General features: G+C 40.5%; 3 protein-coding genes across 5 annotated transcripts in view; 2 read left to right on the plus strand and 1 right to left on the minus strand.

Annotated features, from left to right (window-relative positions):
- The first annotated feature begins 234 nt into the window (after positions 1 to 234).
- LOC135347797 (uncharacterized) lies at positions 235 to 11,227 on the plus strand. Of its 3 annotated transcripts, none has more exons than XM_064545849.1 (19): positions 235 to 432; positions 591 to 947; positions 1,010 to 1,071; positions 1,264 to 1,389; positions 1,771 to 1,821; positions 2,031 to 2,231; positions 2,622 to 2,690; positions 2,767 to 2,856; positions 3,570 to 3,821; positions 4,000 to 4,161; positions 4,225 to 4,323; positions 4,390 to 4,930; positions 5,130 to 5,239; positions 5,596 to 5,839; positions 6,157 to 6,950; positions 8,888 to 9,041; positions 9,548 to 10,160; positions 10,284 to 10,584; positions 10,851 to 11,227. In XM_064545849.1, the coding sequence occupies exons 2-19, from the start codon at positions 593 to 595 to the stop codon at positions 11,130 to 11,132; spliced, it is 4,506 nt and encodes a 1,501-aa protein (XP_064401919.1). In that variant the 5' UTR covers positions 235 to 432; positions 591 to 592; the 3' UTR covers positions 11,133 to 11,227. The 3 variants fall into 3 exon arrangements, with proteins under 3 accessions (XP_064401919.1, XP_064401920.1, XP_064401921.1); XM_064545850.1 differs by having other exon boundaries at positions 236 to 432; positions 4,027 to 4,161; XM_064545851.1 differs by having other exon boundaries at positions 238 to 432; positions 4,042 to 4,161.
- Positions 7,088 to 13,939, minus strand: part of LOC135347803 (uncharacterized) — a gene marked incomplete in the record, with an annotated part of 825,189 nt that continues 818,337 nt past the window's right edge. Inside the window, 1 exon segment of the mRNA XM_064545867.1 lies at positions 7,088 to 7,338.
- On the plus strand, positions 11,321 to 13,884 carry LOC135347995 (LYR motif-containing protein 4B-like). Its single transcript, XM_064546173.1, has 3 exons — positions 11,321 to 11,484; positions 12,708 to 12,828; positions 13,754 to 13,884. Exons 1-3 carry the CDS (start codon positions 11,399 to 11,401, stop codon positions 13,808 to 13,810), a joined length of 264 nt encoding a protein of 87 aa, XP_064402243.1. The 5' UTR covers positions 11,321 to 11,398; the 3' UTR covers positions 13,811 to 13,884.

Genomic DNA, 13,939 nt, shown 5'->3' on the forward strand with positions numbered 1-13,939 from the left:
GCATTCCCTCGCCAAAGGGCTAGGTAACAGCTGCAATGCGCATGCGCATTTGAGGGACACGCCCATTTTCTGATCTTGTTATCAGTGATAACAAGAAAACTGCCAAGCCGGATAATAGAGGTTCTGGATAATGGAGGGCCGAATAATCGAGGTTCTACTGTACTAGTGCACCCAATTAACTTGTGTGATTTCACTTCATGGGAGAGCCCCTGGGGTTCTCCCTTGCAAGAGCCATATATGCAGTTCATAGTACAAACAACTCATGCATGACACTCCTCTAAATGCATGTAGACTACAGTCTAGTAGTATAGTAGAGGTCTATATATAGAAACTGAAACATCAGACAAAATATAGCTCACAATCTGTTTGTTAAAAGACTCATTCACATTCATTTGTCAAATTGTACAACAGAGGATGAAGTAACTAGACTGTGTAAGTCCTAAAGTTGTAATTATACCACAGCTCTATATACTATAATTATAATTATAGATAATTTATTGTTGTCTTTAATTATAGATCTATATAATTATAGCAGGTTTTCTGAAAAGACTAGTAGATATACGTGACTCTGGTATTATGATTTATTATAGAAATGGCTTTCTCTCGGAAACTCGTTACTCAATCAATTCCTACCTATGAGGAAATAATTTCCCGATCTGGCTTGGAGAAGAATCAACTGGATAAAGAATGCAATAGTCACTTTTTTCTTCAGCTATCGGATCAAGTGGACTACTGGAAAGACTATGCTGATGTTCTTTGGTTAAAAGAACATGAAATCAGTGGGATAGAGAATGATTCATCTCTTAGTCCACGGTTCAAGTGTAAAAAGATGCTCGAATCTTGGCACAAGCGTTTTGGCTTTAAGGCGACATACCTAGAGTTGATGAAAGCGTTCGCTACAATGGGAAATGCTAAACTGGCTCAGACGGTTTGCTATCTGTTTAAAGGTACTGCATGTACGTATATGCATGCATGCATGTGCTTGATTTACTTATATCTTGTGATGCAGGGCAACATGTCAACCATCACCAGCCCGCAGTCCAGCCAGTATGCATGCCGAGAAGGAACCAGGTATAGACAATGTATGCATTGCATTGGCGGCTAGCATAGTATCCACTCGTAACTGTCAGATCTTTTGTTGGGAGTTGATTGCAAGCATTGCACTTTTATATAAGCTATATAAGCTAAGATAGGTAGAAAGGCGATCGAAGCATGATGTTACCGCATAGTATCGGAATGTCACAACATTTCTACCTATTATAGTTTCCTTATCATCGTGGCCATCTGAGAGAGTTTGAAGCAATTCACCATCAACAAAGGCAAAGGCAAAGACAACTGAGTATTGAGGCACACTCTCAACCAAAAACACTAAAGGGGCTTATTTCTCGAGTAAGCACGGCTTCTATAATTTAGCAATTTACTGTATAGCGAGTAAAAACATTTGTGGTTGAGCAATATTTAGGTCAGTTCGTGGATATCATTTGCTGCTTGCTGCAGGTAAAGGTGGTCATTGGTGGGTAAAATATTCATGCTCAGAGATTCAACCATGATCGAAACCCACAAAATGTTTGCCGCCCCTCCCAAAATATATTACCTGTTGTACTGTATAGTTGGCATGAGCATCACTCATTGATGTGTGATAAACGTGCCGTCATGCAGAAAAAATGTTACAGTACGTGTGATGTGTTTCTATTTTCCTACAGGGTGAAAGTGTTGTGTATTCTATTTTCCTACAGGGTAAAAGTGTTGTGTATTTCTATTTTCCTACAGGGTGGAAGATCGGAACAACTTGAAGCTTGTTGTCCTGAAACACTCCCAACTGTGAGTACCTAGAGAAACCACATTATTATGTATGTGCTCCGTGTGACCTACAATGTATAAATCGGAATTACGTATACATTGTCAATTTTTTTCAAACGCTAGACATCATGTAGTTTTTTTAATCGTAGTGGTTGTCATAATTATCACAGCCTGATAATAAAAAGTAGCTATTTAGCTTTACTTTCATTTCGATAATTATGCGTATTCAGCAACCCTGCTCCTATCCCATACAATTGGGTGTGCTTGAGCCAGTGTGTGACTGTCATACCTGCCAACCTTTGCCTCATACCATGAGAGCCCTACCGCCGCCGTTAGAAGTCAAGTTTCCACCATCTATGAGGCAAGAATACAAGTCTTCCCATAGCTCCACGTCTGTTCCCTCCTCTCCTTCACAATCTACGTACAGTGAGGTATGTTGGGAAATGGGTTACTTTTAATGATGTATGTCGCAATTCTTACAACTCTTCCCTGACTCTAAAAAATGTTAAAACAAAAAACAGAAATTACGTATACTCTATTTGACCTCAAGTGTGTATAGAATAGTGTATAATATTATACAGAGCCTATCATGTGGTCCCACTGTTATACTGCATGGCTGTAGTGGTTGACTTACGTATTCTAAAGGTTATATTTCATACGAGGTGAAAAGGAGTGCACTTATTGCGTCCTTGCAGGATCAGTTTCTTCTTTATTGAGTACTGCTATGAGAGTGCATGCATTCCATATAGTTTATTAACTCTCAGAATCGAGTGTGTACATTCAATTATGACTTGAGTATTGTTTGATTCCCATACATGCAGCGTGTTGAGAAGAAGTTAGAGAGATCTGTGAACACGGAACGAAAGGAGGTGTCTGAAGTGCATATCAAGGTGTGTTGAATTCTTATGTCGAGTAGTACCTAATCAGTTTCCTCATAATTATCTCTAACTATGACTGTACGTGCAGGGTCGATTTTTTATGGAAATTAATCGTTCGAAAGTTGTGTTTACTTCTCCAATGGAAACAGCATCTCGTGACCTCGGAGCTGATTTGAAAGTAAGTGCTAAATGGCATGATCTAGTTGGGCGTGGCCCGACCTTTCGTTAGGACAGGAGGTTGGGTTTCAAGCTAATGTCAGGATTTGTCATATATAGCCCAATCAGATCACAGCATTTCTAATGTGGTCGGTGTCACATCCGGTTGCGCAACCGTAAGCAAGGTAAATTGATTAACACCCACTTCAGAATAATTCATAGCTATTAATATTCATAGCTATTATCATTGCGTTACCAAGGGCGTATAAAGAGAAGAGGGCATGCAACTCACAATGTATACTGTGTATGCGTCATATTATTGATGAGTCAGCAGGATATGCTATAGTTAACCAACCGCCCACTAGGGAATAAACAATGCTAGTCTAGAGTATAAAGTGCACGTGCAATAAATTCTTTACTATTTTTAGACATATGCCCCCGCCCATGTATAATACGATAGATTGTAGTTGCATGCCCTCTTCTCTTTATACGCCCTTGGTGTTACATAGTGTTACATAATGCAGCAAGACAAATCCTGGCATTAGCTTGAAACCCGACCTCCTGTCCTAACAGAAGGTCGGACCATGCCCAACTAGGCATGATTTTTATTAAGACTGTCATGTCATTAATACACATTGTGCATGCAATGATAAATACGAACAGTATAAACTTTCAAATGGTCTGAACAATGAACACTGCAAAAGTATACGAGTTTATTTTTTTATCTTTCACCAGAATGTGACCCCCCCTGAATCAACAGGAGATTCTGCTGTGTCATCTGATCTGGAAGAGTTAAAGCAATCGTATACCTCTGGAAACTATAACCATCTCGTCCACCCACAAGTTACCGATAGACTGGCTGTTGAAGGGAATCAACAGTTTTTGGTTTCTGAAACTTCTCACTTTTCTCTGGTGAAGAGCTCTACAAGTGATGGACCTGTCAAAGTCGGTGCAAATGTCAGACCAACTGTCACTGACCCTCCCTCTGTAAGTGTAGTAAGTTGTTACAGTAGTGTGCATGTACTATAGCTATTAGCCGGACAAACCTCATTGTTTGATACGGTCCATGGCCTCTCTGTTTTGTGCTCTGGGCTCAGATCTAAGCCCAGAGCACAAAACCAATGATTCATAGTCCTTTTGGAAATTATGTGCAATTACAATATAGGTGCAGTATAATTATACAATGTTACAGTTTGGTCTCTTTCAGGGTGAAATTGAATATGACAATGTTGAAGACGTCTCTCCTTTGTCTTCGGAGTATGAGGATAATGCAGATCTGATCCCAGAGCACAAAACAGAGAGGCCATGGACCGTATCAAACAATGAGGTTTGTCCGGCTAATAGCTATAGTCTGAACAATGAACTATAATATGATACTGTTTAATTTTAGTCGTACACTCGCAAGGATTGTTTGATGGTGTCGCAATGTTCCATCCCTCCTGTATATGAGGCTATTCCCTCTCCTGGGGCAGCTAAACTCCCAGTGCTGGTGAGTGCATAAAATTGAGTAGCACAACATGACGGATTAAATACTAAATGCCTTTTTTGTGTATAGACAAAAACTTTGTCGAGAAAAGACTTCCGAGATGCTAAGCGACCCCTTCCTCCTATTCCACTACAACCTGCTTCCAGCACAAGTCAAGCTCTAGCAGAACCCGATCAACTCGAAGTGTTCTCACATCACTTTCAGCAACGAAGTCTCAGAATTAGAATGTTCTACTACTCAAAGGAAAGCGACAAGGCAAAAGCTAAGAACATAGCTTCTGAAATGCAAGTAATTTTACAAGGTGGAAGTACAACTGTCAAGGCTGTGAAGGCGGGTAAAAATTGGTTGAAGAAAGCTGTTGATGATGGAGTGACACATTATGTAATTGTGGGTGGAATCTCAGATTTTGAATCACAAGTCAGCAAAAAGCAAACCTTCTGTCGAGATTTTCTTGATACAACAAAGAACGATGGGAAACGTGTTTCAGAAGTCGTTTTTATCTGCAAGTCGTCAACTTGTGAAGTTGGTGCTACACCATGTGAATTCCTTTGCCTTGATCACAGCTTGGATTCAAGAGAACTCGGCATCAGGGTCCTGGGACACTTTGCAGGTAAGGATAAGCTGTTAATTAAGTCAAAAAAGAAATTAGGCATTCTTGGATCAATTTAAGTTACAGAGATGCCATTAGTTTTTCCAGATTACGAGAGTGATTTATTTGTCATGCCACAGATGTGTATAATTATTTATAGGCACTGTAAATTAATCGGTAGCTACCTCAAAGTTATTAATAATAATTATGTTCACTGCAGCCACCCAACCCATTCCATTGGAGACCAACTGTAGCTGGAGTGAATTTCCACAACTTGTCACCACGACAGTAACGGCATGTTCAGTTGGAGTGGAATTGAAAACAAAAGAGGTGTGTGAGGTGCATGTTATGCGGATATATTAAATCAGGGCTAAAGGAAAAGTGCTCAGGCTGTAAAACTGGAAAATAAAGTAGTGTATTACAGCGAAGAGAGTAGTTTCCGTTTACGCAACGCACATGCTTAAGCTGTTAGTTGCCGTATTCTACGTAAATATTTGTACAGAATCTATATTGCACATAATAATTTCGCCTTTTTCATTTTCGGATTAAAGCTCTAAATACGAACATTTGAAAATAAACCGCTATATAATAATACTCAGCTGCGTAGAAATTATAGTTGTTCACAACCTTGTGAGTGGTTTTAGGGTTTGGCAAAAAATTCACCATCATAAATTATATATTTTTAGGTGTCTCACAGATCCAGCTTTTCACGTATTACATTGGTAAAGGATCTCAATGAAGACTGCGTACCAATTCTTCGTCAAAAGCTTGGCAAAGACATGCACATACAGTCGATCAATGGTTACTGTCTGGATGGACTGGGCATTGAGGAAGTCATTCAGAGAGTCCATTCTGAAGTATCAAAACTGGGAACGATACAATTGATGGTGAGAGTCAAGACTAGGACAGCATCTCCTTGTGAAGTATCAGGTTAGTCCTAATCTTGAATAATAATTCTAATGAACTTTGTAAACTTGCGTTTGATACCATAATTTTATAGCGGGTAATTTTCGGGGGACAAAATGTTCGTGGTTCAGCAATATTGAGACATTTTGTGGGTAATATTTTCGTGGTTGCTGCTTTGCACTGCAGGTAAAGGTAGGCAAGGTCGCTTCATTCGTGGGTAAAATGTTTGTGGTCAGACCTTCAACCACGAAAACCACGAATATTTTGCCCCACGAAAATTACCCGCTATACGGTACTTCTATGAACTCTTTGCTCATGCAATAATAATTTTTTCGGATTAGGTTCTACCAAAGAACATCTTCCTGTTCCTCTCTATGTTCTCTGTGACAATTTTGAGGTTGCGAACTGCCTCTTCGGCTCTCTTACATCAGAAATGGAAGATTCCAATAGCCACATGTATGATTACTGTGAGTCAGTCCGTTCCAAGCCTTTGCACACGGTGACCCAAGGCTCTACAAAAACAGATCAGTTTATTAGCCGCAAACCTATTAACAACAAGGTTCTCACAGCTGATTACAGCTCCTCTCTGCTTGCCTTCAAGCCTCTACTCTCCTTGCCGACTATTGCTAAGAGGAACTACATCACTCAATTGTTTTGCCAAGACTTTGCTAGAGATTTTTCCCATGTATATCTTCGCAATGCTGGTGTGTTTCTGGTAACAATATCGTGTAATGATCTAGTTGCTGATCCCATATCTCAATGCGAGAATATTTTGTGCTGGCTTCGATTAGTTGTGCGGCAAACAAAATGTGCAGCTGCGAATAAAGTTGTTGTTGTCGGAATGTACGATGGGTGTGCTGATCAAGACCTTCAATCGATACACAAACATATCCAATTGCTGAATGCAGCTCTATTTGAAAGTGATGTGTACCCGCAGCTTTTTGATCAGAACAAATACAAAATAGGAGGAGGGAACCAACAGTGCAGTTACGTGTTTATGTTCGACATCAGTCAACCTACTGAAAGCTCTTATCAGCTGTACATATGTATTGAGCAATGCATGGATGTGTTTGTCAAGAAGGCGAAAGAATTTGACTCTGTTTGCTATGACAGCATATGCACAACATTTGATGGGTTAAGGGTGCCCGCACATAGTAACAAATTGACATAATTTAACCACAAAAATGCAACGTTTAGATCCTGAGACTTGCACACGCAGTATTTAATTTCAATGCGTGCGCTAGTATAGTAGTAACCACAAGTAACAACATAGTGGTTTTGTGAGAATGTCTTCAATTAAATTAACTACAAGCTGCAAAAGAAAATCAGGTAGCTACACAAACTAATAAATCAATAACAAAATAACACAATCCAATAAATACAGAGCCAGATTTGTAGCAAAGGAGTGCCTTCAGTAGTAGATGGGAGAAACGTAAGTGTGCCAATAGACCCCAGTCTCAGTACAATCAGCACAAGTGTCCGAGTTCCTCAACTAGCATTAGTCACACAGCAGGTTGGATTGTCTTTTAATGTTAATACACACTGTCTTCATTTGTGTCGAGTGGAGACGTTTCTCTTCAGTGCTTTAGACGTGTACTATCCACGATTCGAGCTGTTCATGGCACTATCCAGTGTTGTCCTTTCTCCTCAATGGCCACCTGCATGTTGATACGTCCGGTTGAGTGGCTGGTTGGGTCTTCCACCATGTTCCAGCACACAATGGCATCGCATCCTTCAGAAGCTGGAGATCCTTGCCACCAAGTTAGCAGAATGGTCCTGTGGTCAGGTACGAAAAAAATATTGTGAACAGGGGCGATGACAAAAATAGGTTGGTTCCTATGGATGGATTCTACCTGACCCGGTGCCACTACATAATTATTCACTGTACATGCACATGTATTGTCCAGATGAAGGGGACAGTCACCTTTCTGGCAAAAAACTTGGGATGGAGGACCTATACTTACAAACACGCTAGGAACTCGTCTGGAAGGTTGGCAATCTGTGCTATTATTTATTTTATGTATCACACTCACAGAAGCTCATTTCCAGATGTCCTGGCGATGGAGGCAGTTACGACACACCATTCACTGATCAGCTGCCTCCCCAACCTCCCTATTCGGTCTGCTAATAAGCAGATGGAGCTGTGTGGACCTCACAAAAGCGGAGGTTCCACCAATCCGATGCCCGGGGAAGCCAAGCATTACTGCAGCCCAGACAAAGAGACTGGTCCAACTTGGCCTGGAGCACAGCACTCTGGTGACACTGAGGTCCAAGAGTGGTATTACACACAGGCTTTCATGGAAGCTCTGAAGGGGAAGGGAGTGAAAAGCAAGGCCCTGTGTATCAAGCTAGCAAAGCTAGTTCATAGTTTACCTTCAAAGTCCATCAAAACAGCAGCCAACCCTGGCAGAAGTCTATGAGCCAGCCAATTGTCAGCGCTGTCTGTAGCCCCAGCGTTGCCTATCTCTTCTCTTCAGGCTACTAACAAATGGCTCTTGATCTTCAACGCTAATTCTGCACTCTACGTACGCAATTGGGGCGTGGTCTACAGGCTTACGTCTTAATTTATACTCTAGCGTATGCGTACGCTAGAGCCAGATATAAAAAGTGTTCGATCTGACTATCTACGTACAGGACTTGGTCTATATTTAGCATGCTGCTATAATTAGGTAAGGTGAACAAAGTTACGGGCTGACTTTGTCCATATACGGTCTAGATTTTTCTCTAGAGGGTGTGTCATGACAAAAAATTCTCATAAATAGATAACAAAGGGATTTTACAACAAAAGCTCTTCGTAATGTTGAAGAGCTGTGTGTAGTGCACCTGCAAACAAACAATCAAGTCCATAGCTCTACTGGTTTCCTAAGCGGAACTTCTTTTAGCTATATGATGAAAATCAAGTGTAAAATCTGTTGTCATCATCCTTTCCTCTCCATTTTTGGAATGCACACTAGTAGAGTGTTGCTTCATAATCCTGTGAAGGATCCATGTCTCCCCTGCAGGTAGTTTCATAGTTAGCTTTCCCTAGCAACGTGTGTGTGGGCGTACGTGGGCGTAGGTGTTCCAGCACCCTTAAACGATGCTCTATTACAGCTCTCATCAAAAGAAGACATTGCTATGCCTAGGCAAGATCAGAAGAGGACTTTCGATCTGCAACAGAAACCGGTGCACGCTCTCGAAACGTTGCAAGCCTACAGTATAGCACTAATGGACAAAAGTATACCAGGTGAGAAATATAATCATGTAATAGTTATGCCTCGGTGCGCATCCGCAAGCAAAGTATACAGTAGTGTGTTTGTGTGTGTGTTTGGTTGTCTGTGTCGACTGCCACAGCTGCTCAAGGTGTAAGTAAGAGTTTCTATACAATGTAGGCTTCTAGTCATGCATGTTTTCTTGGATCTTAATTTATGGATTTGCAAATAATGCTTCGTTCTTGGAGTTATGCCTAGTTTTGCTTACTTGGAATACCAATGCCATTGCAGCCTTGAGTGCGTAACAAAATTTGTCCATGGAGTGCTGCTACTCTACTTAGTAGTTAGTTCTGCACTAGAACGTTATAGCTATTGGTAGCTGCAAGAGTAAGAAGAAAGCTGCTACGTATTAGCATAGCTAGTAGCTTTATGATATGTACGTATTTGACACATCCACTGAGGCATCAGCACCGGCGGTGCTTTCATAATTTCCGCATGCACTCACTCTGAAGTCAATTGCACTACATTTATTCCATTGCAGATATTCTTTTGAAACCTCAACTTCTAATTGAGCTGATGATGAACCTTCGTCCTTCTATAGTTGAATACTACATGGACCTCTACCAATTGTTTAACATCACAACCGAGGAGCTTAAACATCTTCCAGTAGTCTCCAAACCATTTACTATCTACATCCTGGAAAACGTTGTTCGCTCAGCCTGTGAATCTGATTCACGTATCAACGAAAAAGAGGTTGTAGAGACCATTTGCAAGTGGGCTGAATATCTTGGACTAATGTTCCTCTTCGAGAGTAAAAAAGAAATGTTTTATTTTATCCCTTCACTCGCTAAAGACGCAATGGGAAATGAGGCTGAGTATTATTGGGATGAGGAAAATGAGCAGTACTATCGCAATGTAGACGCAACTGTACTCTATGCCTACCTCAAATTCCCAGGAAATGACCTTTTCTTCCATCAGCTTCTGGCAACGATGATCAAAGAGGCTATCTCAATGAAGATGCAGACACTCTACATTAACAAGGGATGCCAAGAGGCCATTCTTCCCTTGTATTTGTCTGAAGGAGAAACTCTGAAGAAATTTATTGTGATGACTATCTACCATCCCCTACAGAATGTCATTGAGTTCCGAACAAGGTAAATGCAATGGGTGTTTTGTGTATATATACTGTCTGGAAGCCACAAATGCATGTGTGTGGCTACTATCTTTCAGGGTATATAGCTATTATACTGACTTCCTATACTTACACACACGCTCAGAATTCATACTTCTCTGAAGCTCCCGTTCCAAAAAGCTGTGATGAGCACCCTAGAAATCACTTTCTCCACTTCACAATTCCATGAGATTTTCCGCTTCAGTGACACTATTACACTCCATGTGCCTTCATTGGAATATGAGAAAAAGCTCACAGAAAGCGCTCTTTGGAAGCTACAAGAATTGCAGTCTCAGAACAGAGGACCAGATTCTCCAGCTTGTGTAACTGGAAAGCAATTACTCAAGACTAGAGAGCTAACATCAGAAGTTTTGGAGGAATGGTGTACAGCAAAATCTCACAAATACGTAAGTATAGATCGAATGATTAACTACAGGCTAGATGTTTATACCCATTAATCATCACGGTAATATTTAATACAACAGTACAGCTGCACAACTCTTAATTAAAAATGGAAATAGTAGTGCATACACACAATACATAGTTGTAGTAAATCGGAGATACTTTAGGATCGATGTAAAATTCATAGAAGGAAGGATTTGAGAGCCCAATTTAATCGCATATTAGGTAATTTAACAAAATGTCGCTATAATTAATGCCTTATTTTCCACAGATTCCAACCGAACTGTTCAGCAGGTGGGCCAAGAAGCTCAGCATGAATGATACCTACTGGAGCAAAGTTGGTGCCAAGCTCAATCTCCTCTCATCCTACGACATTACGCGCCTAATGAGCTCCCAAAATGCCACTGGAAATGGGGCAGAGGTGTTGCGACTATGGGTAGACTCAAGCCGAACTGTTCCAGACCTCTTGACTGCTCTGAGAGCTCCCGATGTCCGACTTGATGCTCTAGCAAGCGATATAGAGAATTATATGCTTCCAATCTCGGACGTTTAGGTGTTTAAATTCGATGTTGACTATTATATACAAACTTTGACGTTTTTACCCTAATTTTTATATTGAAATCTATAACTTTTACGTTTTTACCCCAATTTGAAATCTAGAGTTTGCAAATTTACATTATAAAATTAAAGGAGGGCGGCCCTAATAGGACCAGTTGCATTCAACATTCAGCTAGATCTAAAGTGACCTTTACCAAGGATCCAGATCATAATCGTGTCTCCTCGATCGACCTCCAGATCCAGTCTATATTCGATCTAGTGATGAACTCAGTTGCTCCCAGACAAGTTCTGACACTATACAGAAAGCTGCTGAGGCAGAGCAGCCAATTTTCTTCCTTCAATTACAGGTATTATATTGGTGTCATGTGGTGTTGCTTTTAATAATACAGATCTCACACAGATCGATCCAGTCTATATTCTCTTAGTATGATGAACTCAATTGCTCAGTAGCGACAACTGTGTTTACAATTTAATTGACAGACCACTCCAGCCTTGGGAATTTGCTAGCTGGCTGCAAACTTCCTAGTATAATATTAAAAACCACCATAAGGCCAGGCCAGACAAAAATTAATTACTTGGTTATTAATTGGTTACTTCCATTGGTTCTCAGACCTGTTTTTATCACCTTTATTGCGATCGTCAAAATAACTAAAGACGACGTTTATGCCTGATCAGCAAACTGTGTGATGTAATGCTGAATACCTAAACAGTGCTGCTTCCCTGCATCAAATGTTGAAGAAAAAGGCCTACCGTAAGTAAGAGACCATCCAAATATGCGACACAAGTAAGCTTAGGCAATTTAAAAGTAGCGGCAGCAATAATTTAATGTTGCGTCCTAAATTGAGGTAAATGTAACCACACCCTAACCTCGATTCCAGCCCACTGGAAAATGCAGGTTTTTAAGCGGCCTAAAATCGAGGCAAGTAGACTGAGTTGAGTTACATGCGACCCTCTAAAATAATGTGCAACACTTGGACTTTAAAATGTTCAACCTCCAAAAGAAGCAACCTCTTGGCTTCGTCATTATTTAAAAGTGTTGCCTTAATTAGAGGTATTAAGACATACAGTGAAACCCTTTTGTAACTGCATGACACATTTTGGTGAACAAGTTTTGTCCAATAAGCAAAAACTCTCCATTTGGGACCTGGCCGGGTGCCGGAAAAATAGTTGTTATTACGCCTCTGTGTGTGCATGTGCAAGCGAGGTATACAATAGTGTGTGTGTGTGTGTGTGTGTGTGTGTCTAGACAGATCGCTGCTCAGGGATCAATGAAGTGCAAGTATAGGCTTCAAGTTAGATATCTTTGTTCTCGAGTTATAGCTAGGTTTGCTTACTAGCTTGGAATGCCATTGTAGCCTTTCAGAACAGTGTAGCAAAACTTGTCCGAGTGTTGCTACTCTACTTAGTAGTTCACTAAAACGCTAGCTGTTGGTGTATAGCTGCAAGAATGAGGAAAGCGCTACAAATGTAAAATGCACATGACAAATACATACCTGGTCATCTATTCACCATACTCGCACAATAATTACTACTTCAAACAGCCCTTGCTTAACCCCTCCCCCCCCTACAGAAAGTATGCTCTGCGTAGAGTAAAAGATTACTTCAGAGAGACGAGGAGCTTCACTGACAGTGTGGCTATTGAGAGAGAGTACAGCTATGGACTGGAGTCACTGAATATGCTCAAACGACAAGTAGGCGTGAATAATTATGTGACACCATTAATTTGACGAATAGAAATTGTTTAGTGGAACCTCCTAATAAAATACCGTGTAGTGGGTAATTTTCGTGCAAACTACCCGGTTAGCTCAATATGGTTACGTGGACCTATTGCACATTACACAGTTTTAATTTTCGGATGACCCGCTTGGTACAGTGGAACCTCTGAATAAAGGAGCAGAGCTTTTGTCCTCGTTTTGGAGGTTAAATTGTCCTCTGGTGGGAGATTCATTTAAATTGCTGTTTACAAACTTATAGATAGTATGGATGCTAATTAGTTCAAGAGCTAAGGAACATGCTGAAATCCAATGTACAGTGTACATGCATGTAATATGCTTGCCTATATACTAGCAATAACATATATACAAACATATTGGACATAGAATGTGTGTGTGGCATGGTTCTTGTTTGCGAATTTTTTGCGTTGAGTTAGTCAGGGGAGCGTCGCTTGTCCGCTGTCCTGAATAAAGAAGGTCCGGAGGTTGCTTTTGTGTACTGCTGATTATAGTGATTTCAATCCATGCTATAGCTAGTCTTCTTTATACAACTGTATAGAGAGGTTGTCCTCTGGTGTGAGGGAGGTTCCACTGTATTACTTTGGGGCCAATACATCACTGTAGAGGGTTGTTGGAAATTTTATGTGTGTAGAATGTAAATGTTGGGGGGGGGAACCACTTTCCTCTGTACGGTGATGTACATGTATATAGTACAGTTTCCCTTAGTCTTAGTTTTATATTGTAAGTTCCACATGTACACCACCATGCTGTGTAAATTGTATACAGATACAAATGTAGTAGAGAGGCTCTGTAGATATTTCTTGCTTTACGAGGTTTTATTTTTTTCCTCCTCCTTATAAGTTAATATTCAAATTATTAACCACTGTGCTGTTTCTCATTCCAGACTGCTATCGGAAATATGTACTCGGCACCCAAGTTAGTTTTAGAAAAGCTTTCATAACTGCCGTCGATCACTTACGTGCTTGTGCTGTTCAGTGTTCTGTCTCAATTATCTATAATTATCGTTATTAATAATTGTGCTGTGCTGTGATAATAATAATAATCGTATGATGTACTAGCTATATATTAC

Source organism: Halichondria panicea, chromosome 14, assembly GCF_963675165.1.
Source record: "Halichondria panicea chromosome 14, odHalPani1.1, whole genome shotgun sequence".
In the NCBI taxonomy this organism is placed as follows: Eukaryota; Metazoa; Porifera; class Demospongiae; order Suberitida; family Halichondriidae; genus Halichondria; species Halichondria panicea.